General features: G+C 42.7%; 2 protein-coding genes across 3 annotated transcripts in view; one reads left to right on the top strand and one right to left on the bottom strand.

Annotated features, from left to right (window-relative positions):
• The window catches only part of Fam149b1 (family with sequence similarity 149 member B1), a 39969-nt gene extending 38987 nt beyond the window's left edge, over positions 1-982 (bottom strand). For both annotated transcript variants that reach the window (XM_059273790.1, XM_059273791.1), the window contains exon 1: positions 759-982. In XM_059273790.1, coding sequence (XP_059129773.1) covers positions 759-805 — 47 coding nt within the window. In that variant the 5' untranslated portion in view covers positions 806-982. The remainder of the gene's footprint in view (positions 1-758) is intronic.
• On the top strand, positions 962-26397 carry Ecd (ecdysoneless cell cycle regulator). The gene is made up of 14 exons (XM_059273792.1): positions 962-1366; positions 2553-2758; positions 5809-5926; positions 8598-8685; positions 8796-8974; positions 11371-11563; positions 12036-12164; positions 13932-14060; positions 15458-15543; positions 18557-18663; positions 18745-18931; positions 20389-20456; positions 23101-23306; positions 25774-26397. Exons 2-14 carry the CDS (start codon positions 2554-2556, stop codon positions 25999-26001), a joined length of 1923 nt encoding a protein of 640 aa, XP_059129775.1. The 5' UTR covers positions 962-1366; position 2553; the 3' UTR covers positions 26002-26397.
• The last annotated feature ends 522 nt before the right edge of the window (positions 26398-26919 follow it).

Here is a 26919-nt window from a genome sequence, read left to right as displayed (position 1 = left end):
TTAGCTTATAACGTGGAAACTTTCTAATTTCATCTGAGAAATAGAAGCTAGTTATAGCCATCTTTCAGAATTGTTGGAAGAATCAAGAAACTGAAGGTTCTTTTGAAATCACAACATGCCAGTAAACGTAAGGCATTATCATTATCTGCCAAGTTACAACACTTTACCAAGGGTACAAAGCGTGTCTTTAGCTAAAGTGCCTGCTTTTTAGTCCACAAACAAAACTGATCCTTATTTGCTGGGGGTGTGAAGGCAGTGTGTGTGTAAAGTCTTGACAAGAGGCTTTAATTGGATTGACACCTGGTTTGTACTTCTCAGCCGCACCATCTTCTAGATACAATCTTTAGATCTGTGATCTTTATCTGTGGGATGTGCAGAGTCCGTCTCCTAGTTTTGCTAACGCATTCAAGCAAACAGCTTTGCATAGTGTTTGGAACGAGACACGTTCAACTTTATTGTAGCATTCAGCTATTATCTTCAGTGGGACCAGAAGCACTGTGGGAACAATAAGTGCCTCTGGAGAGCCACTCCCTCAATTCATGTAGTAACAGCCCACAAGACAGTCTTAGGATAGCATGGATGACACTCTCAGCAGCTGGTGACCCAAAGACAAGAGACAGCTTCCACCAGGGCTGGGAGTAGAGAATTAGCATACTATTTTCTCGCCTGAGCCCTGGGAAAGGAAGGGAGAGGACTGATCAAGGATGGTCCCTAGAGCTCTCGCGGCCCAGGTTGGGCGAGCTGAGCAATCCACTCACAGCTCCACGCTCTGTGGCACGGCCTTCCGAGTGTATCTGGAGATCATCCTCCGTTTTCTCCTCCGCGGCCGGGGCGGGCAAGCCAGGGCGGGGGCTTCGGGGCCTGGCCCTCCCGCCGGCTCCGGCCCGGCCCCCTCCTGCCACCTACCGGCCCCGTCTCGCCCCGTCTCGCCCCGTCGCCTAGATTCCGGACCACCACCTCCCAGAGTTCCCTCTCTATAGTCTTCCGACCTGCCTCCTTCCTCTCCTGAGCGGAAGTGACGGAGGAAAACGGAATCGTCCAGAAATTGGCACCGACGCGCATCAGTGGCTACACCCGAGGTTCCGAAGCCTCACTCCTTCCAGGTTTTCAGGAGCGGCTCAGGGGCCAAGCCGAGAGGATCTACCGTGGCCTGGGCTTGAGCGGTTGGTGGTATCTTCAGACCAAGTGTCTGGTGGAAGAGGCGGCCAAGGAGAGGTGCCAGAGCAGAGGCCCACGAGAGAAGGCCTGCAACCGTGAAAGGAATTGCTTCACCTTTGTCAGGTGGAAGATGGGAGTCTAGTTTGATGAAAGAGCACTAGACCGCGCCAGGCCGGTGCTCCTGGGTCGCTTCTTTCTGTGGTCTCAGGTTTGTCATTTGTATTGTGAATCTTTAACCCGAATGACCCCAAGTTCAATTCCGACTCTGTAAATGCTGCATAAGGAGTCCTGCTTGGGTGTAGAGGGAGGGTGGGTAGGATTTTTACTCAACCCTCCGGGTCGAAAGGCAGCATGCTTCTTTCTAATTTAACGTGGTGAGCGGGTAGTTGCATAGAAGATACAGGTTCCTTATTGGTCCTTTGCAAAGCCCAGTAAGCTTAAGAATCAAATCGCTGCCCTAGGTGGGCATCCGGAACCATGGCAAATTATTGTGGGACCAAATGGTAACACACAAATGTTTGTAGCTTTAAATCTGCTGTAGACTTAAATTCTGTAAAGCAAGGGACGTTGCTTTTGTTTTTGTTTTTGCTTTTTGATACAGGGTTTCTCTGTGTAGCCCTGGCTGTCCTAGAACTAACTCTATAGACCAGGCTGGCCTCGAACTTACAGAGATCCACCTGCCTCTGCTTCCCAAGTGCTGGGATTAAAGGTGTGCACCACCACCGCCTGGCGAAACATAGCTTTTTAATGCATTTGATAACACAGTTTTAAAGTAACGAGATGTTTTACAGATGGAGTGTAACACTTATGTTCCACAATTAATGAGAAAACTCAAGAAAGACAGTAAAGTGCCCGAAATATGCAATAGAAGCACAGTTGGAAGTTTTGAGGAAAAAATAATGGATGGTAATGTAATATTTTCAGACTGTGCTACACACACTGCTACTAATTTAAGGGCAACACATTTAATTTGTTTGTGGGACACGGCCTTGCTTTGTTTCCTAGGCTAGCCTTGAACTCTTGGACCCAAGTGACCCTCTTGCCTCAGGCTCTCAGCTGAGACCGTAGACACACCTGTTGCACTTAGATATTTTTAATTTTTATTCTTACATACTTGTTTAGTAATTGGGAAGTGCATTGTTGGATCTCCATTCACTCTATAATATCAAGGTTCCCATGTAACGTAATTTAAGTATAAGGAACATGGTATCAATGTCATTCAGAGAATAATAAGTCAAGTGGTGTCTGATGAAGGCCAAGACCGTGATGATGGTAAGTAGGTGCGTATCAAAGTTTTGGGAGATAATGCGGTCCTCTAGAAGAATTTTGGGGATGTTGTTATTTCTCCTTTGATGTGGCTTATGTCACTGAAACTTTGAATGTCATTTTCAAAGAATGGAGGGCAACATGAAGCTGGCAATGGTAGAAGACGCTGTGGAGTACTGCCTGTTTCTGATACCAGATAAAGCAAGAGACACAGAGGAAACCAAAGAGATTCTTCAGAAGTACATTGAAAGAATAATGACCCAGTTTGCACCTATCCTGGTCCCTTATATCTGGCAGAATCAGCCTTTCAATCTCACATATAAACCTGCAAAAGGTAGAGTAATCCTTTCATTTAGTGTTGAATAAGAGAAATTTACACCCACAACTTACAAAATCAGTGATGTTTGCCCATATCCATGTAAGCCCCTAAATTGAAATATATACCACATAGGTCAGAATGTGGGGATTGTGGCTGTTGTTCTGAACTTTAGTTACGATGCTGCAATGTAAGTGCCTGTGCTGCACAGGTCCGGGCTGACCCTGTTTCTTCAGTCATGGTTCCCTTTCACTGGTCAGTGCTAGTCTTGATGATGTCTTTAGTGGGTTGCTTTGTTTCATGTAGTTGTTTGCTGACAATCAAAGAGTGACTTTATCTGGCCGATAGAGATTATGAAATGGGTTTTGTCACTATCCATTGCCATCCAGAAGCATCCTGAATGTCCTTTACTGCTTACATGTGGTGACTTCAGTCAACTCTAGCAAAATACAGTAATCTGTTCCGCCATGTCTTCTAACTTTATGAAAATGATTAATAGATAGCTGGCCCAGGCTGTGTTTACACAGTGACTTGTGTAGGCTCTATTCAGGAGCCCGGTATCTTTTGTTCCTGCCATTCTGGCTCATAGTTTAGTGCTAATCTGTTATATTTGGCTAGCAACTACTAAGTTTCTCCTTTGCTCTTAATTTTACTGAACTTTTTCCAGCACTAGGCATTGAACCTGGGGCCTTGTGCATTGCTAAACAACTGGTCTACCACCGAGCTATTTCTCCAACCCTAATTTTGTTGAACTCTTATTTTCTAGAGCACATGGGATGTTTATCGACAAGGAGACTAGCAAATTAGTACGCCACATCTAAAACCAACCCTTTAGCCAGATACCATAGCACCGGTGTTCTTAATACTCTGAAGGCTGAGGCAGAAGAATCACCAGCCTGGGGCCAGCCTGGGCCACAGAGGAAGACCCAGTTTTACAGCAAAAGCAACCTATTAACTTTTAGAAATGCTTACCCTGTGTTTCCTTACTTATCCAGTGGCATTGCCGACTAGTTAACGCAAGCTAGTGAGTACTTCAACTTATCCTCTTCACTTTGCTATGTTCAGTCAGGCAGGCAGGCCTAGCGTGAGCACTGCCAAAATACCCCTTTTCACATTGGTTTGATCTCAGTGTGGCTACTCTTTTATTCTTTCATCCGGGAAACTACAGTTCCTAACTTACCTCTCTAGTTCCAGTCTCTTGAGCTCCTCACGCTGTTGGCAGTACCGCTGTAGAGCACAGATTGGATGGTGTCACCTCCTGGCTTAATCTCCTTCATTTTCTTCTTGCTATAGGGGAAGGTTTCAGTTGATGTCTGATGTGTAACGTAGATAAAAATCGTACTCTAAGCATAGGAATACTATAAATGAAAAGTAATGAAATAAAGATCATAGTGCTCTACTCTAACTGGAGAGATAAGCGTGATTTGGACTGAGCAGAGGAGTTGAGCATTGAGCAGGCCTCTCACCTCACCTGGTTTTTGGCTGGGATTGCTCTGGTAGACCCTGCGTAACATTTGTTTGACCTTCATTCTGTTAATGTGGTACCTTGCATTGATTGATTTCTTAAATTTTTATCTATTTTATGTGCATGGGTGTTTGCCTGCATGCATGTCTGTGCACCATGTTCATTCAGTGCCCTTGGAAGTCAGAGGAGGACATCAGATCCTTGGAACTGGAGCTCCAGAGGATTGTGAGCCACCATGTGGGTGCTAGAAATTGAACCCGGGTCCTCTGGAAGAGCAGCCAGTGCTCTTAACCAGTGAGCCATCTCTCCAGCCCCATATTGATTGATTTTTGTATGTTGGACCATCTTTGTAGTCATAAATCCCACTGGATTGTGGTTATTATAACCCTTTCAATGTGTTGTTGAATTTGGTTAGTCAGCTTTTCATTGTTGTGACAAAAATACCTGAGAAAAGTCAACTTAAGAGGATTCATTTTAGCTTATGGTTTCGGACTGATCACTTGGCTCTGCTGTGTAACTCAGCCTGGCCTCAAACTCTTGATCCTCCTGCCTCAGCCTCCCTAGTGCTAGGATTACAAGTGTGTGCCACTGTGCTCAACTGTTAAAGGTTTTTGATTACTGAGTCAATATCCTTCCTAGTTATAGGTCTGATAGTATTTTCTACTTCTTCATGATTGAGTCAAGACCTTAATTATTAATTTATCCATTTCTTATAGGTTTCCCAATTTTTGGTGTAAGGCATTCATAGATTCCCTTATAATTGTTTTTATTCTGTAGAAAGAGTATACTGTTTGTAGAAAGAGTATACTGTCCCTGCTTTCGTGTCTGATTTCAGTAGTCCCTTCTTACTCTCATTTAATCTTGTTAATGATCTATCAGTTTTGCTGACCTCTCCCCCATTTAAAAAACAAAACAAAACACCCTGTTGTTTCATGGATCTCTGCTGTAATTGTCTTGTTTCCCCTGCTAGATCTATGCGTTGTTTTCTTGTTTCTCTGCTGTCTTACAGTGTAAAGTTAGCATGCTGCTGTGAGATATTACATAACTGTAAACTGTTGCTGTCACTATTCTTGCTCAATTTTATGAAATTTCCTATGTAGTGCTTTCATTTTCATTTGTCCCAAGATACTTTTTCACTTCTCCTGTGATTTCCTTTTTGACTCTTGTTTGTGTAAGAGTGTGATGTTTAGCTTCTATATACTTACAGATGGTACACTTGTTTGGAATTTTCTGCAATTTCAAAAGCAGAATCCTTATATCCCCATGATACTCCCTTATCTACTATAACTCTGTGCCTTCGGCCATGTTGTCCCTTCTTCCTGAAAAGTCCAGCTCTGGTCATTCTGCAGCTGTTACTCCTGCAGACAACAAACCTTTACGTTCACACAACCTTTACTGTGCTTTCAAAGATGGTTTGGTTGTCTGTTCCTTGTTTTAGGCCCAAGCTCCTAAGAAATACACATTCCGTATCTTATTCGGAATTGCAGCCCCAACTCCCAGAGTAATTCTTGGAATTCAGTGGCTAGTAATTGAATGCTTTCGTGTATTTTTCCCTGCACTGTCAGACTTGCCTGGTTTATGATCACTTCTCTCTTGTTTATAGGAGGTGTTCCTGCTCATATGTATGGCATAACGAAGTTTGGAGATAACATTGAGGATGAATGGTTTATTGTTTATGTAATAAAGCAGATTACAAAGGCATTTCCAGAGTTAGTAGCAAGGTATTGTCATTATTTTAATTATTTTAAAGGAATTCTCATTTTAAAGCATAAGTGATTATATGTGTCCATTTAGTAATTTTTTTTTCTGAGGTCTGGTAGAAAACACACACACACACACACACACACACACACACACACACACACACACACATTTTAAAGACAGTCTCATTGTATAGTCCTGGATGGTCTGGAACTTGATATGTAAACCAGACTAGCCTTGAACTCACAGAGATCCACCTGCCTTTGCCCACTCAGTGCTGGGATTAAAGGTGTGCACCACCAAGTCAGAACTTTTTTTTTCCTTAACCCACATTACAAGTTTATAATAGCCGGGCGGTGGTGGCGCACGTCTTTAATCCCAGCACTCGGGAGGCAGAGCCAGGCGGATCTCTGTGAGTTCGAGGCCAGCCTGGGCTACAGAGTGAGTTCCAGGAAAGGCACAAAGCTACACAGAGAAACCCTGTCTCGAAAAACAAAAAACAAAAAAACAACAACAACAAAAATTATAATAATAACTTCTGGGAAACCACCAGCACAGCACCATCTTTTATGCTGTTTCAAATTTTGTTTCCCACAGATATCTGTTCTCTTATGATTAGAAGTCTCTAAAATACATATCACCAAGGGCTGTGTGTCAGCAGATCTTCCATACAGTCAGGTCAAGTGTGTGGCAGATCACTGTGAATAACTGCACGTGAAACTCAGGCTAAGAATATTGTACCCAAAGATTTTTTTTTTAAATTCAAATTCTTATACTCCAATAACTCAGAACAGAGTAAATCCACAGAAAATATTAAAAATGAAAATCTGGGTGTGGTTAAAGTGAACCATGTGATGATGTTACTCAAAAATTAAAAATAGATGAGACAAAAAATATCTTTACAGATCTAAATTACACTGTATACAAAAGCCTTCCTAGTTTCACCTACAAGTGGTTATCCCTCCCCCTCTTCTTTTGGAACCTTATAGTACCTATGTATTTCCATATTTTTGTCCAATGTAATACTTTGATTTTCTCTTTTTAATCTCTTTCTACATTTCCTTACAATCTTATAGTTTCCTATAGGCTTTTACTATATTTTTTAAGATTTATCTGTGTGTGTGTGTGTCTGTGGGTTTGTGCACTTGAGTGCAGGTGTTGGTAGGAGCCAGATCATTAGATGCCCTGGAGCTGGATTTACAGGCATTTGTGAGTTCACTGATGCAGGTGCTGGAACCAAGCCTCGGTCCTCTGCAAGAGCAGGACATGGATGTAGCATGAATTCTAATTGGTCTTAATAAAAACCCGGAGTCAGATATCAGGGTGAATGCCAAAAGATCAGAGAAGTAAAGGAGCTAGCTAAAGTCTCCTCTTACCTCACCTCTATAACTTCTCAGACTGAAAAGGGACTGAGCTCCTGTCTCTGCCCACCTTATATTCCTCTCTCCACCCAGACATATCACTTCCTGTCTCCTGTCTATACAGACCTCCAGACCTCTATGGTTAACTAATGGCCAGCTCTACCCTCTGATCTTCAGGCAAGCTTTATTTGTTAGAGCACAAACAAAATATCACCACATTTCCCCCTTTTTGTCTAAAAAAATATAACTAATATAAGAGAAACTATATTCTATTAGTACAATAACTATATACAGTATATACAGGCAATAATTATATCAACAATATCTAGTCCATAAACATTTGACAAATTCAGAGAAAATACTCCATTGTCTATCCTATCTTGGTGAGTCTTAAAGGTTGTACTTAATTCACTTTCTATCCTGACTTGCATTACCAAAACTATCTTTTAATGTCTCTCAACCCTATACACTTTACACCTCTTTAGTGAGTTTCTTTTCTGAATCTGGTAACAAGGAAAACTGTAACTACAACCATAAAGTCTTCAACTCCATCAGAGACCCAAGAAAGAAATATTACCTGAGTAAGCAGCAAGTGCAAGCAAGTGACTTCCAAAAAATGTGAGAAATGACAGAAACAGATGGCTGCCTGGACAGTCACCCAAGATTCCTCTGTAAAGTTGGGGCATTCATCTTTGGCCTACAGGCCTAGCTTATCTGAAAGACTTTCCTGTGAAGCAGAACATTCTGAATGACTGTCCTACCTTGTCTTGGCGAAGTTCGGCAGTCACTTTCTTTTGTGTCCTGCTTGTCCAATTTGGATGGCATACTGTCAGCAGCTGAAGAAAGGGCACTTTCATGCCCAGTGGCTAATTTTTGCCACAAAGAAAGTAAACTCCATGTGGAGTTTCTTCTATGCCCATCATCTCTCAAGTAGATTGGTCCTGCCAGGAGCTGACATGTTTCATTGTCATAAAAAACAAACAAGGCCAGGCGGCAGTGGCGCATGCCTTTAATCTCAGCACTCAGGAGGCAGAGCCAGGGGGATCTCTGTGAGTTCGAGGCCAGCCTGGGTTACAGAATGAGAGATCCAGGACAGACACCAAAACTACACAGAGAAACCCTGTCTCACCAAACCAAACCAAAACAAAACAAAAAACCAAACAAACTGCTGAGCCACTTCCCAGCTCTGCTCTACTGTATTTTAAATTTTACCCTTTTTTGACAATCTGTACATAGTACATACTCAAGTATTTTCCGAGAAGGGAAAATGTGTTTGATCAAAGCTGTTTTGTTCTCTGTGAATGTGAAAAGGGGTCTTGTCTTTCGTTAGGATTGAAGACAATGATGGTGAGTTCTTGTTAATAGAAGCTGCTGACTTTCTTCCTAAGTGGTTGGACCCTGATAATAGTGCCAATAGGGTAAGTAAACCGGGCTTGGAGAATACGGGGATGAAATCATGCCACATTACTTTCTGTGTCCCTAGAGCTTCCCAGAGCCCATGAAGAGACTAAGATGTGCCATTTTTCAGGTGTTTTTTCATCGTGGGAAACTGTGTATTATTCCTGTGCCAAGGAAATCTGAAAGAATACCCTGGCTCCCCACTACACCCCCAACAATCCAACAGGCTTTGAGTATCGTCTCAGCACACCCAGAAGCTATTTTAGCTTCAGAATCTGTACAAGCTGCTGTGGACAGGCGCATCAGAGGGTAAGAAAGAGAGTAACACTGATACTGTTAGCTGAGCAATATTTGGTTCAGCACAGGGTTTTCTTTGCATATAGAATGCCTTCCACCTAGATTAATACTCATCTGCATTTTATTGTTGTTGCTGTTCATGCAATTGACAGTTAAATTTATGGGATTTAAATTCAGAAATCAGATCAGTTGGTTGATTGACTGAGATAAGGTCTCACTATGTTGTCCAGGCTGGCTTTGGACCCCAAGACGTAAGCCAACCTCTTCCCCCAGCCTTCTGAGTAGCTGTGATTCCAGGTGTGCCTGACTTAGGTGTAGTTTTTCTTCCCATTTAAAAGTATCTTTTCAGCCAGGCAGTGGTGGCACACACCTTTAATACCATCATTCAGGAGAAAGAGGCAGGCGGATCTCTGTAAGTTCAAGGCCAGCCTGGTCTACAGACTGAGTTCCAGGACAGCCAGGGCTTCACAGAGAAACCCTGTCTCGAACTCTACCCCCAGAATATCTTCCCTTATTTACCTTAGGTGTCATAGCAAAATATTGTCTATAAAAATTTGAGGCCAGGGCTGGAGAGATGTTTTCATGGTTAAATACACCAGCTGCTCTTCCTGAAGGCCTAAGTTCAATTCCCAGCACCCATATGGCTACTTATAACAGTCTGTAACTCCAGTCTCAGGGAATTCAACACCCTCTTCTGGCCTCAGTGGGCACTAGGTATGCATGTGGCACACAGACATACATCTAGGCAAAAACATTCATACACATAAAATAATAAATTAAAAAAAGTAAAATAAAAATTGAGATTTTTTTTTTAAAGATGAAAACCTGAAGAAGGCAATAAAATACATTCGACCTTTTGTTGTTTTGTGGTTCTGGAGCTTCTGTATGGCCTTGAGATTTTTTTTTTAAAGATGAAAACCTGAAGAAGGCAATAAAATACATTCGACCTTTTGTTGTTTTGTGGTTCTGGAGCTTCTGTATGCCCTTTGACCTATGTGGAACCCTGTAGCTTCTGTATGGCCTTTGACCTGTTTGGAACCCTGTAGCTTCTGTATGTCCTTTAACCTTTGTGGAACCCTGTAGCTTCTGTGTGTCCTTTGACCTTTGTGGAACCCTGTAGCTTCTATATGCCCTTTGACCTTTGTGGAGCCCTGTAGCTTCTGTGTATCCTTTGACCTGTGTGGAACCCTGTAGCTTCTGTGTGTCCTTTGACCTGTGTGGAACCCTGTAGGTTCTGTATGGTCTTTGACCTGTGTGGAACCCTGTAGCTTCTGTGTGTCCTTTGACCTGTGTGGAACCCTGTAGCTTCTGTGTGTCCTTTGACCTGTGTGGAACCCTGTAGGTTCTGTATGGTCTTTGACCTGTGTGGAACCCTGTAGGTTCTGTATGGTCTTTGACCTGTGTGGAACCTTGTAGGTTCTGTGTGCCCTTTGACCTTTGTGGAACTCTGTAGCTTCTGTATGGTCTTTGACCTGTGTGGAACCCTGTAGCTTCTGTATGGTCTTTGACCTGTGTGGAACCCTGTAGCTTCTGTATGGTCTTTGACCTGTGTGGAACCCTGTAGCTTCTGTATGGTCTTTGACCTGTGTGGAACTCTGTAGTGTAGCTAGAGTTTTCCTGCCTGGCCCACAGTCAGGATAAATCTCTCACCTGCCAGTCCCACAGCCGCTCAAACCCGACCAAGTAAACACAGAGACTTATATTGCTTTCAAACTGTATGGCCATGGCAGGCTTCTTGCTAACTGTTCTTACAGCTTAAATTAATCCATTTCCATAAATCTATACCTTGCCACATGGCTCGTGGCTTACCGGCATCTTCACAAGCTGTTTCTCATCGTGGCGGCTAGCAGTGTCTCTCTGACTCAGCCTTTCACTTCCCAGCTTTATTCTCCTCCTTGCCCCGCCTATACTTCCTGCCTAGCCAACGGCCAATCAGTGTTTTATTGATTAATCAGCAACACATTTGCCATACATCCCACAGCACTGTAGCTTCTGTATGGTCTTTGACCTGTGTGGAACTCTGTAGCTTCTGTATGGTCTTTGACCTGTGTGGAACCCTGTAGCTTCTGTATGGTCTTTGACCTGTGTGGAACCCTGTAGCTTCTGTGTGTCCTTTGACCTGTGTGGAACCCTTTAGGCTTCATTTTGAAGAGAAGACAAGTTCCAGTGGCATTTTAGTTCAATGTATTGTCTTAATGATATTAAAATTCTTTTTAAGCTGAGCATGCTAGCTCATACCTTTAATCCTAGCACTCTGGAGGCAGAGGCAGGAGGATCTCTGTGAGTTCCAGGCCAGCCAGGAATACTTAGTGAGACCCTGAAAAAAAAAAACCTCAGTATTTGCATACAAATACTGTTTGCATCATGAAATACATAGAATACTGAAAGCATTATGCTACCTGTCACAGGTACCCGGAAAAAGTCGAAGCTTCCCTTCATCGCGCACACTGCTTCCTTCCAGCTGCACTTGTGGCCGTGCTCAAACAGCGACCCAGACTGGTGTCAGCAGCAGTCCAGGCCTTCTACCTCCGGGACCCCATTGACCTAAGAGCCTGCCGAGTTTTCAAGACGTTTTTGCCTGAAACACGAATAATGACATCTGTGAGATATCTTTCTCGGTCATTTAGTTTTTCTTATAATTTTAATAGTTCTCTTAGAAAACTAATGCACATTTCTGTCTGTGTCGGGAGGAGTGTTAAGACTCCTCATTTTGTGACTTAGTATGTCCTACCTACTTTTGACCATATTTTCTCTACTGTAATAACTTCCTTCTTAACAATAAAACATCTCATCCCTTAAGAGTTATTCTCTTCCACCCCCTCCTAAACTACCCTAGTGTGGTTAGTGATAATTCCAGTAGTGACAGCTGAAAAGTGGGTAGTATGTGAATGTTTATCTCAGTAGCTGTTTCTGAAAACACACAGGAAGTGAGCAGGTAGGGCCTTCTCTGCAGCTCACCTATGGGTACATAAACGTGAAGCGCATGAGTGGACTGACTGTTAGATCAACTATGAAATGATATCAAAATTCAATTTCAGGAGAAGACTCACATATTTTGTATCCCAATGCCCAGGTCACTTTTACTAAATGTCTGTACGCACAGCTGGTACAACAGAAGTTTGTGCCAGACCGGCGGAGTGGATATGGGCTGCCACCTCCTTCACATCCCCAGTACCGCGCCCATGAACTGGGCATGAAGTTGGTAATGTTGAATGAGAAAACTACCTAACTTACTTTCCCTCTCTTTCTCCCTCCCTCCCTTCCTCCCTCCCCCCCCCTCTCCCTCCCTCCTTCCCTCCCTCTCTTTCTTCCTTCTTCCCTTCCTTTCTTTCGCTTACACAAAAGAGCTTTAAGGCCTGGGGAAATGGCTCAGTGGCTAAAAGTACATAGTGCCCTTGCAGAGAACCCAAGTTTGATTGCCAGCATCTATATCTGGTGGCTCCAGAACCAGTGGGTTTCCAGGCTTCAGGCCTCTGAGTACCTGCATTCACATGTACATACTCATCTAAACACATACACATATAAATAAATAAATTGTTTTTAAAAGACTACACAAAGAAAGACACTCTTGAACATTAGTGATAGAGATATAAATTGATTCAATCCCTATAGACAATAATTTCCCACTGTTCATCAACATTAAATTGCACCAACCATTTTGCTTGTCATTTTCACTGAGATAATGAATGACACAGCACAGGAATTTGAGAAGTAAGTCCTGCTTATGTGAGAATGAAGTAAAATTCATCAATTCAAATCAGAGCATCAAGTGAAAGTAAATAGTGATCCAGCAGCTGTGAAGCCGTCTGAAAATTAAAATCAGTTCCTTCACACTTAAAGCAAAATAAATTCCACTTGGATTAAATAATTAAATGTAAAAATTGAAACCATAAAATTAGAAAATATAGGAAATTATCTGACTAGGAAAGACCTTATAAAGCATGGCTTGCAACCATAAGCAATAAAAGACTGATCATTTGATTATGTAAACATTTCTAGCCAAGTGCAGTGTACATCTGTGTACGTCTGTGTACATCTAAATGTGTCCCATTTAGAATGCAGGAGCCAGAATGCAGCCTGGATGACAGACAGCAAAACTGTCTGAAACAACAACACAACAGTAAGTGGAAGAAGAGAAATTCTGCATGGAAACGAAAAATGCCACGAACTCAAAAGATAACCAGAAAATCTGGAGAAGGATTAGGTGTACCTGTAGAAAAGAATACTAACTGATTAATTTTCAATGTCCAGAAGTTGAACAGATAGTTCACAGAGAAGGAAGTACAAATGAATTTTAATTTAAAAATGAAAAAACTTTGACCTCTGTTTTTAAAAATTAATATAAAACCACAAAATAGTTTTCACTACTAGATTGGCAAGTATAAAGAAGTATGAGAACATATACTGAATTGGTAAGAATTTATAAGAATATATAAAGGAAAAAGATACTCTAACATGATGATAGAAATAAAAATTGAGCTGGGGGGCTGGAGAGATGGCTCAGGGGTTAAGAGCATTGGCTGCTCTTCCAGAGGACCCGGGTTCAATTCCCAGCATCCACATGGCAGCTCACAGCTGTCTGTAGCTCCAGTTCCAAGGGACCCAACACGCATGGCAAAAAAACACCATGCACATAAAATAAAAAAATAAATTAATTAAAAAAAAATTGAGCTGGGTGTGGTGGTGCACACCTTGATCCCAGTACTTGGGAGGCAGAGGCAAATGGGTCTTTGAGTTTGAGGCCAGCCTGTCTGCATACTGAGTTCCAGGACAGCCAGGGCTACATAGTGAGATGCTGTCTGGAAAAAAAAAAAACACCACAAAAACAAAAAAGTGTTCTAAGTGTTGACATGCCATTGTGTCCGGTCATCTAGTTCTTGATTGGGGCTAAATGGGAAGAAATTAATTTAAGATGATAGAAAAAGAAAATACAAGAACAACATAACAAAATTCTGTCTATGTCGTCTAGGCTCATGGATTTGAGATTTTGTGCTCCAGATGTAGCCCACATCTCTCTGACTCCAGGAAATCCCCTGTGACTGCTTCACCCCTCTGGGCCGGCTTCCTTGAAAGTCTGAAGAGGAACGATTACTTTAAGGTGAGACTCATGGTCCTTGCTTCTTGTGTTCGTGTGTGTGTGTGTGTGTGTGTGTGTGTGTGTATGTATTGTGCATGTGTGTGTTATTTGTGTTCTCACATATGAAGGCCAGAGGTGGGTGGAGGGAGTCCAGTTGACTATACTGGTTGGCCAGGAAGCTTCCAGGCCAGTCTCTTCACAGAGAAATAAAGCGAGGTAGTAGATGTAAATATACGAGTATGGTAACAAAGATAATTTAAGGCGAAGGCTCTGTACATCACTGCTAACATTGTTATTGATGGACCCTTGCCTGAAAGTAATTTGAGAGTGTAATAGAGATATGATCAAAATGCATTAAATATACAAAAAATGTCAAAATGAAAACCATTATTATATATAATTAACATTTGCTAATGAAACACTCACTAAAATCAAGAGAATTTGAGTCCAGGTGTGGTGGTACACACATGTAATCCCAGCTCACTGGAGACTCAGACAGGGAATTCTAAGTTCAAGGGCTGTTTGGCTGTGTAGCATTTCAGTTGAGTCACTTACAAGACCTAGTTTCAAAATAATAATAAAATGAGGCTGGGCATGTAGCCCAGTGGTGGAGCACTCACACTAGATAAGTGCTGTTCTAATGGTGGAGCACTCATACTGTATAAGTGCTATTCTAATGGTGGAGCACTCACACTGGATAAATGCTGTTCTAATGGTGGAGCACTCACACTGGATAAATGCTGTTCTAATGGTGGAGCACTCACACTGGATAAGTGCTGTTCTACTGGTGGAGCACTCACACTGGATAAGTGCTATTCTAATGGTGGAGCACTCACACTGGATAAGTGCTGTTCTACTGGTGGAGCATTCACACTGTATAAGTGCTGTTCTAATGGTGGAGCACTCACACTGGATAAGTGCTATTCTAATGGTGGAGCACTCACACTGGATAAGTGCTGTTCTACTGGTGGAGCATTCACACTGTATAAGTGCTGTTCTAATGGTGGAGCACTCACACTGGATAAGTGCTATTCTAATGGTGGAGCACTCACACTGGATAAGTGCTGTTCTAATGGTGGAGCACTCACACTGGATAAGTGCTGTTCTACTGGTGGAGCACTCACTGTATAAGTACTGTTCTAATGGTGGAGCACTCACACTGTGTAAGTGCTGTTCTAATGGTGGAGCACTCACACTGGATAAGTGCTGTTCTAATGGTGGAGCACTCACAACTGGATAAGTGCTGTTCTAATGGTGGAGCACTCACACTGGATAAGTGCTGTTCTACTGGTGGAGCACTCACAGTGTATAAGTACTGTTCTAATGGTGGAGCACTCACACTGTGTAAGTGCTGTTCTAATGGTGGAGCACTCACACTGTATAAGTGCTGTTCTAATGACTGGTGTTGTGTTTTCAAGGGACTGATGGAAGGCTCTGCTCAGTACCAGGAAAGACTAGAAATGGCAAAGAACTACTTCCAGCTCTCCATCCACCGGCCAGAAAGGTGAGTTATAACTAGGACCTACCACAGAGGAAGGCAGGCTGTTGGTTGGATAGTTCTTTTTAACTGTTATATTTTATAAAAGTATCATGGCAGTATGTATGTCTAATGTGTGTATGGATACAGATACGAGCATGCCACGGGAGATTAAACTCAGTTCATCAGGCTACCATGGGCATCTTGCCTTCTATAAGTAAGATTTTTGTTGTTGCTATGAAAATAACATAACTAGAGTAGAGAGTGATGTGAGAAGGAAAATATTTATACCAAAGTTGATCATTATTATTTTGATTTATTGGTTTCTAGATATTTTTACTATTTATATCTATATTAGATATTTTTATTCCTGTGTAATTTTACTTATTCATTTTTCTATGAGTACAATTCTTTTTTTAAAATTTGTGATTTGTATGTATACGAGTGTTTTGCTTGTGTGTCTGTACCTCATACATGCCTGGTACCTAAGGAAGCCAGAAGACGGTGTTAGAGCCCCTGGAGCTTGAGAACAGTTACAGCCATGTGGGTGCTGGGAATCAAAGCCAGTCCTCTGGACGAACAGCCAGTGCTCTTAACCTCTGAGCCACCTCTCCAGTCCCCTACAGTTCTTTATAACACACTATTTAAGGAAATGGATGTACCATAAGGCACACAACTGTTTTTGCTACTGAGGAAAATATACAAGCTGCTTAAACCTCTAATATTTTAAGAGGGTGTAGTGGTTCATATGTATAATCCTATCACTCAGGAGGCTGAAGCAGGAGGATCACTATGAGTTTGAGGCCAACCTGGCCGATAGAGAGACCTTGTCTCAAGAAACAAAATAACCAGCATTTGAAAGTTTCAGGAGAGACTCCCACTTCTCACACTGGTCGTTTTCCAGCAGTTTCGTGTTGATTTGGTTTACTTTGGTCTTTTGATATTTGAGTCAGAGTCTCACTGTGTAGCCCAGCTGGTCTTACATTCTTATTCCTCTTGCCTCGTCCTCCCAGGTTCAGGAATTAAGAACATGAGCCACCATGAGTGGCCTTTTAAACTATTATAAACCAAACTCCTGTCTCCCTCCTGACCTCTTCTTGAATCCAAAGCTTAGACATCTTCTTCTGAATGCTCTGCAAGAGTTAAGTGCTCTTAACCACTGAGCCATTTCTCCAGTCCTTAGAGCTTTTAAGACTTTTATGTGTTTATTATGTATACAGTGTTTGGTCTGCAGGTTTTGCTTGCAGAAGAGGGCATCAGATCTCATTACAGATGGTTGTGAGCCACCATGTGGTTGCTGGGAATTGAACTCAGGACCTCTGGAAGAGCTGTCAGTTCTCTTAACCCCTGAGCCATCTCTCCAGCCCCATCCTTGGAGTTTTTTAATAAGGGTTCATTACTTTCTGTCTTAGTTTTGAGACAGGGTCTTGTATAGCCCAGGCTAGCCTTGAACTTGCTGTGTAGCTGAGATCAAGCTTGAACTTCCGATCTCCTCCCTCTACCCCCCAAGCAGGCACTACCCTGCTAGACAGTCTCGTGATCTTCTAGCAGCAGCAGCAGCACATCCCCACTGTCCTTGGTCTAGGCTGCAGCTTCTGTCATTGTCATCTGTGTCCTGCTTCCTCCTGCTGTCCCTCCACACCTTATCTCTTCAGTCGTGTCCACACCTACACTGGGTTCCCAACCTCTAGTGACTCTTTCCTTCCACATCAGCCATTAGAGCCAGGCAAATATACCTCGGATAATGCCAGTCTCCCATCTCTTCAAATTTATTGGAGATTATAATAATGAAAATGTATAGGTACCTTAAATATCCATCCAAAATGGATAAATGAATTGCAGTGTATTTTCTTTCAGATTTTTTTTTAAGTGACAGAGAAAATTGTGCATATGTTTTATGTACAATGTAGTGGGGGTTTTGTTTGTTTGTTTGTTTGTTTTGTTTTTCCGAGACAGGGTTTCTCTGTGTAGCCTTGGCTGTCCTGGAACTTGCTCTTGTAGACCAGGCTGGTCTTGAACTCACAGATCCGCCTGCCTCTGCCTCCTGAGTGGTGGGATTAAAGGTGTGCACCACCATCGCCCGGCTCAATGTGGTGTTTTAAAGTGTATATCCACTATAGAATGGTTAAGTCTAAGTAAAATGTGTATTACCTCATATATACTTGATGATGCACTTAAAAATACACTGAGTCGTGAGTATTCTGGGTGCACGGGTAGCACAGCATACTTGGGGAAGTTAAAGTCAACTTGCAGGAGTCAGTTTCCCCTTCCACGGTGCAGGTCCTGAGGGTCAAACTCGGGTCATTGGGTTTGGTAGCAGGTGTCTTTACCCACTGAGTCATGGTTCAGGCCCTATCTTTTCTTTAAAAAAAAAAAAAAAAAAACCGAACAAAAAAACTTGCCGGGCAGTGGTGGCGCACGCCTTTAATCCCAGCACATGGGAGGCAGAGGCAGGCGGATCTCTGTGAGTTCGAGGCCAGCCTGGTCTACAGAGTGAATTCCAGGACAGGCACCAAAACTACACAGAGAAACCCTGTCTCGAAAAACCAAAAAAAACAAAAAAACAAAAAACAACAAAACCTTGTTCATACCTTAATAAAAGTAATTATTTGCCTCTTCCATGTCTCCTTAGTATTTGCTGTTCTTAAATGACTGTATTTGCCATTTAAAAAAAGTTGTTTTTAGGGTTTTGTTTTGTTGTCTCAGTGTCTTTTTAGTCCACACAGGCCTCAAACGTTCTGTATGGCTAAGACTGGTTTTGAACTTCTGATCCTCTTGCCTCCACCTTTCAAGTGCTGGGATCACAAACACACACTGCCACACCCACCTGTGTTTTGCCATTTATTATGATTTTTTTTTTTCTTGCCCAGTAGTGTCTGCATACCGTGGGGTAGGGATAATTTATTACCCGTGTGATTTTTCTAAGTCTCCAGCCGTGTATTGGATTTGCTTCATCTAATAGTTGAGATGGTGCCGTCAGTGTAGATAGTAAGTAACGTCACTACCACGAAGAAACGCTCGTGTCTTTCGGTCTTGCTAGTTCACTCGCTATGAGCCCAGGGGAGGAGATCTTAACCATGCTGCAGACGCTGCCATTTGATGTCGAGGAGCTGAAGAGAGAAGGAGCTCATCTTCCTCCTGAGGATGGTGAGTGATGGGCCAGGAGCAGAGCAGGAAGGTAAGGAAGGAGGGCCTCTCCTGGGGCATGGCTCCCCTCCTCTCTTTCAGATGACCAGTGGTTAGTCCTCTCACCAGACCAGCTGGACCAGCTGCTACAAGACGCCGCGGGCAGGAAGGAATCACAGCCGGTTCCCCAGAAGGAGGAGGAGCAGAACTATGACGTAGCACAGGTCTCAGACAGCATGAAGGCCTTCATCTCCAAAGTCTCAACCCACAAGGGAGCAGAGCTGCCAAGGTAGCTACACAGAAATGCCAGTTATACCCAGTGTCGAAGTCGTCATCAGCAGAAAGTCCCATTTCCGCTTTGGTTTTCTTCTGTTCAAGATGGAGTCCTACTGTGTTGCTCTGGTCTCAACTCCTGGGCTTAACTTATCTCTCTCTGTCTCAGCCTTCCGAGCAGATGTGACTGTAGCCACATGCCACCACACTGGGGTGTTTCGATGTTGCTTTTCTTTCCCTTCTTTTTTCTTGTATGTGTGTAATGGCTGGTTTTATTTTTGAGCAAGTTCCTTGTGCTGCTCGGTTTCCTCTTTTGGTGCTGCATAGAGTGCATCCTCTTTATCTGAGGTCAGATTTCAGGTAGCCTTTGTAGTTCCTGAAGTAAGCCAGAAAACGCAGTGGGTTTAAAAGCCACCACCTAGAGTCACTTTGTTAGTCTGTTGTTCCAAGACAGGGTCTCTCTAGATAGCCCTGGCTGTCCTGGAACTCACTATATAGACCAGGCTAGCCTTGAAATTATAGCTATCTGCCCACCTCTCCCTCCAGAGTACTGGTGTTAAAGGTGTGAGCTCCCATGCCCGGCTTCTGTAGACTCTTATTCAGAACCTGTAGACCTATCGCATGTAGCTCTCAATGGGCTCAAGCTTCTGATCTCCTACCCTGCAAGCAGACAGAATCTTGAAACTCAAAGAGGGATTTAAGGAACTCATCAGAGGCAGAAAGAATCACAGAACTGTGAAGCTGTTTGTGGCAAGTAAATAGAAAAAAGTGGATAGAATTGTTACCTGTACAGCAAATGTCTCTCTTCTTCTCATTTTGGTAATGGGATTGACCAGAGGCTGTGCACACCATTGACCAGAGCCTATGTACACCAATTATCAGAGCCTGTGCACACCAACAAGTGCACCTTGCTAAGCTCCTTCCCAGCCCAGTGAAACTTTGCCAGTGTTACTATTCCTGAACTGTAAGAAAAGATACAAGTTTATGCACGCTATTTGTTGTTAAGAGGCAAAGAATAAGAGAAGGTGCGATTTTTTAAGCTTTGACTTTTGTTGTTTTCTTGCCTTAAACTCACATGAAGTCACGATCTTCCTGATTGCCCCTCCCAAGTGCTGGGGTTAAAGGTATAAGCTGGAGTCCTGTAAGAATAAGCATTATGTAAGTGAACTCAGATAAGTCATTTCTTTCACTACGTGTCCTGTAGGGAATAAAGAACAGATAGATCACCAAATACATATGCTTAGATGTCTGTTAACAAGGTGTAAATTTACTTTTCTGTCACCAGACTTTTGTATTTTTATTGCCACCCAAATAAACACAAGGAATTTTTCTTATTTATTTAAACTGTGATTTCCACTGCTGTTCCTTTCTTGGATATTTCTGGTAGTTTCTCCAAGCACAGTACTTCTTAGAATGTGCCTCAAAGAACTGTGGTCAGGATAAATTACATGCCTTTTCCCTTTCATCTTCCAGAGACCCTTCTGAAGCGCCAATCACTTTTGATGCAGATTCCTTTCTTAATTATTTTGATAAGATTTTAGGTGAGTTACAGTGTGGTGTTTCCTCTTATTTTGCAACTGTGAAGGGGTATCACTGTTTTTAGGGACATTAGATCACGTATGAGCCAAAATACTCCTGTCTTTTGATGGTTTCGAGTTGTTTTTAACCATAAATTACTGCCTGGTTGAATTGCTTTACGGAGGCAGCCTAGTTAGTGTTTGACTTGCTAGCTGCTAACTGAGAGCACAAACCTTTACGTTTTGAAAGGATTTTTTTTTTAATGTGGCTTCCATGTTACGTTTTCTGTCTTTCCTTCAGACTTACTATTTTAGAAATCGATAAGAAAATAAGAAACAACAGGGCTGGGGGTTGGCTCAGTTAGGAAGGTGCTTGCTGCACAGGAGCACAAGGACCTGAGTTCGGATCACAGGCTCACATAAAAAGCCAGGCACGATGCATAGGCCTCTAATCCAGTACTGAAGGGACAGAAGTCAATAGGCGGATCCCTGGAGCCTGCTGGGGAGCTCCAGGTTCAATAGAGAGACTGTGTCAAAGTACAAGGTCAAGAGTGATAGAAGAAGACCCCTAAAATGCAGTGTACACACATGCAGACACACTGGCACACACACACACACACACACACACACACACACACACACACACACACACACACAAAATCACAGGGTATGAACAGGCGATGCACTGAGGAGTAGCCAGTAAATCTTTGAAAAGAGTTAACTCTAGTAAGCAAGCAAATGAAAAACAAAAGCATGATTTTTTTTTCTCACCTTAGAAAAAATTAATCAGCTGTTTTAAAGGGTTGGAGAAATGAACACCATCAACTCTGGGGAGAAGTAAGTCTAAGTTGTCTTTTCACAGGACATTTTGAGAATCTAGAAAGACCATTATTTTTTACTTAGCAATTTCACTTCAAGGATTATTTACTCTATGAAAGAGATAAATGGTCACTGATGGCCATTTCAGTGCTTTTTTTGTAGCACCCAAATTCTAATGACCACCAAGGGAGAAATGGGTAAATAAATGTATTGTAAATTTGCACAGCCATAATAAAGTATGAAGTCATCTGTGTATTTTGCAAGAAGGCCTACAAGACATAGTATGTAGAAAAGCAGACCATAGTTCACTGTGAACACATCTAGGTTAAGAAAGAAAACCATAAGCTGAACGGTGATGGTGCACACCTTTAATCTCAGCACTGAGGAGGCGGAGGCAGGTGGATCTCTGTGAGTTCAAGGCCAGCCTGATCTACAGAGTGAGTTCCAGGCCAGCTAGGGCTATTGCACAGAGAAACCCTGTCTCAAAAAATAAAACAAAACAAAAAAGAGAGAGAAAACCGTGGGCCTGCTTTCTTGTTGATCTTTCAAGGGACTGGCATTTGGTTCTGGGGACCCATGTCAGGCGGCTCACAACCTCCTAAAACTCCAGCTCTAGGGGATCTGATGCCCTCTTCCGGTCCGTGTAGGTTCCTGCACATACATGGGCATATGTATGCACACACAAATGAAAATAAGTCTTTTACTGAAAAAAATCTCCATATTTGCATATGCTTGTGCACAGAGCTGTACCTATTACATCTGACATCTGGATACCATCCAGCTGTTAAAGATGTCTCAGAGAAGGCAGTGAGCTAGGAAACAGTGTCTCTGTAGCTGAATGTTGACATCAATGTGTATTATGTCATTTTCTAATTTTAAGTTTTTTAAAATTAGTCCTGTAATTTAAAAAGATTTATTTTATATATGAGTATTTTTGCCTCTGTGTATTTATGTGGATCATGTATGTGCCTGATTCCTGAGGAGGCCAGAAGAGGGTGTTGGATAGCCTGGACTGGAGTTCCAGGTGGTTATAAGCTGCCCTGTGGGTGCTGTGAACCAAACCTAGGTTCTCAGCAAGACACCAGTGCTCTTAACCTCTGAGCCATCTCTCTAGCCCCCATTTTTTATCTGTATTTTTTATGGTGCTGAAGATCAAACTCAGGGTTTCATACATGCTAGGCAAGTTCTCTACCACTGAGCTCAGTTTTTAAATTAGAAGATACTTATTATTACTATGTGTGTGTATATCTGTGTGTGTGTGCATTATGTGTGTGCGGGTGGCGTGTGTACAGTATGAGTGTAAAGGTCAGACAGGACAACTTGGTGGTGTAGTTTTCTTCTCCTCCCTTAGGGCATCTAACGCAGATCATCAGGTTGTACAACAGGTACCCGTCCTTGGGAACCATCTCAAAAGCCCAGTGTTTTCATCTCACTCACTCATTCATTCATTCATTCATTCTTTTTTTTTTTTTTTTTTTTTTCCGAGACAAGATTTCTCTATGTAACAGCCTGGCTGTTCTGGATCTCGCTCTGTAGACCAGGCTGGCCTCCAAGTCACAGAGATCCGCCTGCTTCTGCCTCCCGAGTGCTGGGATTAAAGGCGTGCGCCACCACCACCTGGTTTCATCTTTTTTAAAAAAAATTTTTGATTATCAAATTCACTTTACAAAGCTGAAGTTGAATCTCTTGGCTCAGCCTGTTCCTGGTCCTACAAGAGAATCCCTGAATCATCGTTTTGGGAAAGGATTTTTACAGAGTAGCTGGGGTAACTCATTTGGTCCTTGTGGAACATTCCAGCCCTTTTGAGATGTGTAACCCAGTACTTCCTTCTGTGTCTCGGTCAATACAGGGGCAAAACCTCCAGAGTCAGACTCTGATGACATGGATGAAGACGACTTGGAATGTTTAGACAGTGATGATGACTTGGGCTTTGAAACTCAGGACTCTGAGTCTCTGAAAGGAGCCCTTGGCAGTCTCAAGTCCTACATGGCCCAGATGGACCAGGAGCTGGCGCACACCAGCATGGGCAAAAGCTTCAGGACCCGGAAGCAAGCAGTAAGTTTTAACCTCTCCTTCTCCATGTGTAGGAGAGTGACAGTCATATTTCATCTGAGTTTTCCTTTCTGTTCTTTTGATTTGTGAAGTTTGAAATGAATGAGTGCTAATTTTATTGCTGGCTGATTGATACTAAGAATTGACCCCAGGGCCTGGGGCACATGCTAAGCACACAGTCCATCACTAAGCTATACTCCCAACCCCAAGCACGCTAGTTTCCCCCTAACATTGGTGTAATGAAAGGTTCTAGGGGTCAGGTACAGTGACGTGTGCCTATAACCCACAGCCACTGAAGAGGCCGAGAAAGGAAGATCACTTAAGCCCAAGAGTTTGAGGCCCATGGGGCCTGTAACAGAGGGGCAGCTGCTGAGAGTGTAGTTCAGTGGTAGAGCAGGGGTCTGAGCTGCACGAAGCCTTTGGTTCAGTTTTCACCACTAAAAGGAAAAGGCAGACTATAAACTTCATTTTCTAAATACAGACTTCGTGACTGCCTCTTCTCCTTCCCCTTTTGTGTCCCACCCCCTTCCTTTCCTTCATGTCAGGGTGTTGCTCAGAGTGTTTTTAAACTCCTAAACTCAAGTGATCCCCCTGCCTCAGCCTCTGAGTAACTGAGAATGCAAGCATGGACTACCATGCCTGGTTATAATTATATACATACACACACATACACACACACACACACACACACACACACACACACACACAGATATATATATACATTTTTTTTTAAGTTCTTTTAGTCTTTGGAGATAGAGTTTCTCTATGTAGTTCTGACTGCCCTGGAACTCACTCTGTAGACCAGGCTGGCCTCGAACTCAGAGATCCACCTACCTCTGCGTCCCGAGTGCTGGGATTAAAGGCATGTGCTACCACCGCCCAGCTATAATTATATTCTTAAAGGGCATAGGGGACTGGAGAGATGGCTCAGCCATTTAGAGAACTTGCTGCTCTTGCAGAGGACCTGGGTTCAGTAGGGTGGCTCACAACCATCCTAACTCCAGTTCCAGGAAATCTGATGCCATCTTCTGACCTCTAAGGGCATCAGGCATGCACTTGGTGTATATACATACTTGCAAGCAAAACATTCTTATACATAAAATAAATAATTCTTACCTAAAACATATCTATGGGTGTTTTGTGTGCATGTATGTCTGTGCCCCATGTGCATGCTTGGTGCTTTGGAGGCCAGAAGAGGGCACCAGATCTTCTGGGAGTGAAGTTATAGATGGGATTGGAATTACATACAGTTGTGAGCTGCCATGTGGGTCCTCTAGATCAGCAAGTGCTCCTAACCTCTAAGCCATCTCCAATTCATTTCTTAAGATTTATATTGTGAGTGTGTGTGTGTATGCACACATGTATGCAAGTACATATCACTGTGATTACTGTGCATGGGCTGAAGTGAGAACAGAGCATTGACTCCCTTAGAGTGAGTAACAGGTGTTTGCACCATCTAAACCACATAAAAACTATAATCCCTTTCAACCTAATAGAAATTATTTATTAGATTTAATTATAAGTAAATATCACCCAAGGATCTTGTTATAATAAGGGCCTTTTTGTTGGTTTGTTTTTGAGACAGGGTTTCACTGTTCCAGCCCTGGCTGTTGTAGAACTCACTCTGTAGACCAGGCTGGCCTTGAAATCACAGAGATCAGTTTAAAGGCACACCCCACCATACCAGGCAATAACGGCCGTTATTAAGCCAAATGGACAAAGAGCTGAAAATTCCTGTTTTAGGAAGTCCTGAGAGATTCAGACTGTTAGTCTGTGGACCACAGTTTGCGTAACACAGATATGAAGGTCTATAGGTCAAGGTGCAGTTTTTCCAATCTTTTCCCCCAGCCTGTGAAACAGGAGGCCCACATAACAACTGGATGCATTGTAGTTAGATGCCGCTTAAAAGACTGTGGTCAGGGAACAAAGGAAATCTAACTTCTTTTATTTGGGAGAAAACTTAGATTTTTGTCCTTTATTAATGTATAGATATTAATGCAGGCTCTGAGTGTGCCTCTTTAAAGCTAGCTGTCTCTTTGGGGTTATTTCAAAGCAGGGACAGACGTGTTCAGTTTGTAGGAACTCTCGAGACCGAAATGTGTCTTATTCTTTAGAACCAAGCTTCTTTTAAGACAGGATCTCTAGTCCAGATTGTCCTCAAGCTCCCTGTGTAGCTGAGGATGACCTTGAACTTCTGATCCTCTGGCTTCTACCTTTCAAGTGCTGGTATTACAGGCTTGTGCCACCACCACACCTGATGGAACCAAGTGTTAATATATGTGCATCAAATCACATTATTAGAGGTAATTTTTACTTTGTGTCACCAAGGATTGGAAATTTCATTTTTAATTTGGAATTCAAGTGTATATATTATTGCTAAGTTATTGCATTTTACTGTAACCAACATCCAACCTTAAGGGCTACTATAGTTCTCGTGTTGTATCTTATCTCTCTCTTCCTCTCTCTCTAGAAGAAGGAAACTCCTTCCCAGACTGCAAATGACAATTCAGATGAGGAAGACTCAGGTGCAGGAGATTGCGTTGTCGAAGCGGTGGATGTAGACCTGAACCTGGTTTCCAATATCCTGGAATCCTACAGCTCCCAAGCAGGCCTGGCAGGGCCTGCTTCCAACCTGTTGCACAGCATGGGGGTGCGACTCCCCGACAATGCTGATCACAGCCCACCAGGAAGCCAGTGAAGGGTTAGTCTGCACATCAGCTGAATCAACAATAAATCCTCACAGACAACAGCGGGCCGTACGAGTGTCTGCCTTGCAGCTTTCAGAGTCCCAGTACCACCTCTCACAAGTCCTGTGATCTCATGAGCTCGTTTCGTTTAGTTTAAATATTCCCAAGACCCATGTCTCCCTTGTAGTTTAGTAAAACACAATGCACCCTTGATGTAATTCTGAATATTTAGATTCTCTCTTACGTGTGTTCCTCCTCAGTCAGAATTCTAAGTTGGCAAAATCCCATTTCATTCACTTTTTAAGTGCTGAACTTTAAAGTGTTCATTCTGTGGCATTTTGCACATGTGTTCCTAATTCAAGATAACTTATTTTTTTTAAGTAACTAATTAAAAGCATTAACATACAGAGGACTGGGGTTCTATTCCCAGCACCCACATGGGGGCTCACAACCACCTGTAACTCCAGTTCCAAAATGTTTTGATGCCCTCTTCTGACCTCCGTGGACACTGCATGCATGTAGTGTGTGTGTGTGTATGTGTGTATGTGTGTGTGTGTGTGACACACACACACACAAACTATAAATGATCAATTAAAAAGAAAATCATCAGGCTGGGTGTAGAGCCCTGTCAATAAAATGCTTGCCACACCTTTCCTTTCCCCAGAATCCACCTGAAAAAGCCAGGCCTGCTGGCAAATGCTTGTAATCATAGCCCTGTGTTTATCCATATCGTGCTGGCCAGCTAGCCTCGTCTAATCACCAAGCTCCAGGCCAGTGAGACCTTTCCTCAAAAAGCCACGTAGATATTGATCTCTGCTTCCACACATGAACACGCGTCTGCCTGAATGCACACATAGACATATACAGAAGTATCAGATAAATGTTTTTTAATTAGGAAGCATTTTAGCATATTAAATAATTTTAAATGT

The sequence above is a fragment of the Peromyscus eremicus genome, chromosome 9 (genome assembly GCF_949786415.1).
Source record: "Peromyscus eremicus chromosome 9, PerEre_H2_v1, whole genome shotgun sequence".
Classification (NCBI taxonomy): Eukaryota; Metazoa; Chordata; class Mammalia; order Rodentia; family Cricetidae; genus Peromyscus; species Peromyscus eremicus.
The sequence above is the reverse complement of the archived record's forward strand: the minus strand, read 5'-3'. Positions and strand labels throughout refer to the sequence as shown.

What these genes read in the sequence shown, in the direction of transcription:
- Ecd (XM_059273792.1), top strand. Translation starts at nt 2,554, where the DNA reads ATGGAGGGCAACATGAAGCTGGCAATGGTAGAAGACGCTGTGGAGTAC. An exon ending in CACATATAAACCTGCAAAAG is followed by an intron (nt 2,759 to 5,808) that starts GTAGAGTAATCC and finishes TCTTGTTTATAG; the next exon opens with GAGGTGTTCCTGCTCATATG. An exon ending in AAACACGAATAATGACATCT is followed by an intron (nt 11,564 to 12,035) that starts GTGAGATATCTT and finishes CCCAATGCCCAG; the next exon opens with GTCACTTTTACTAAATGTCT.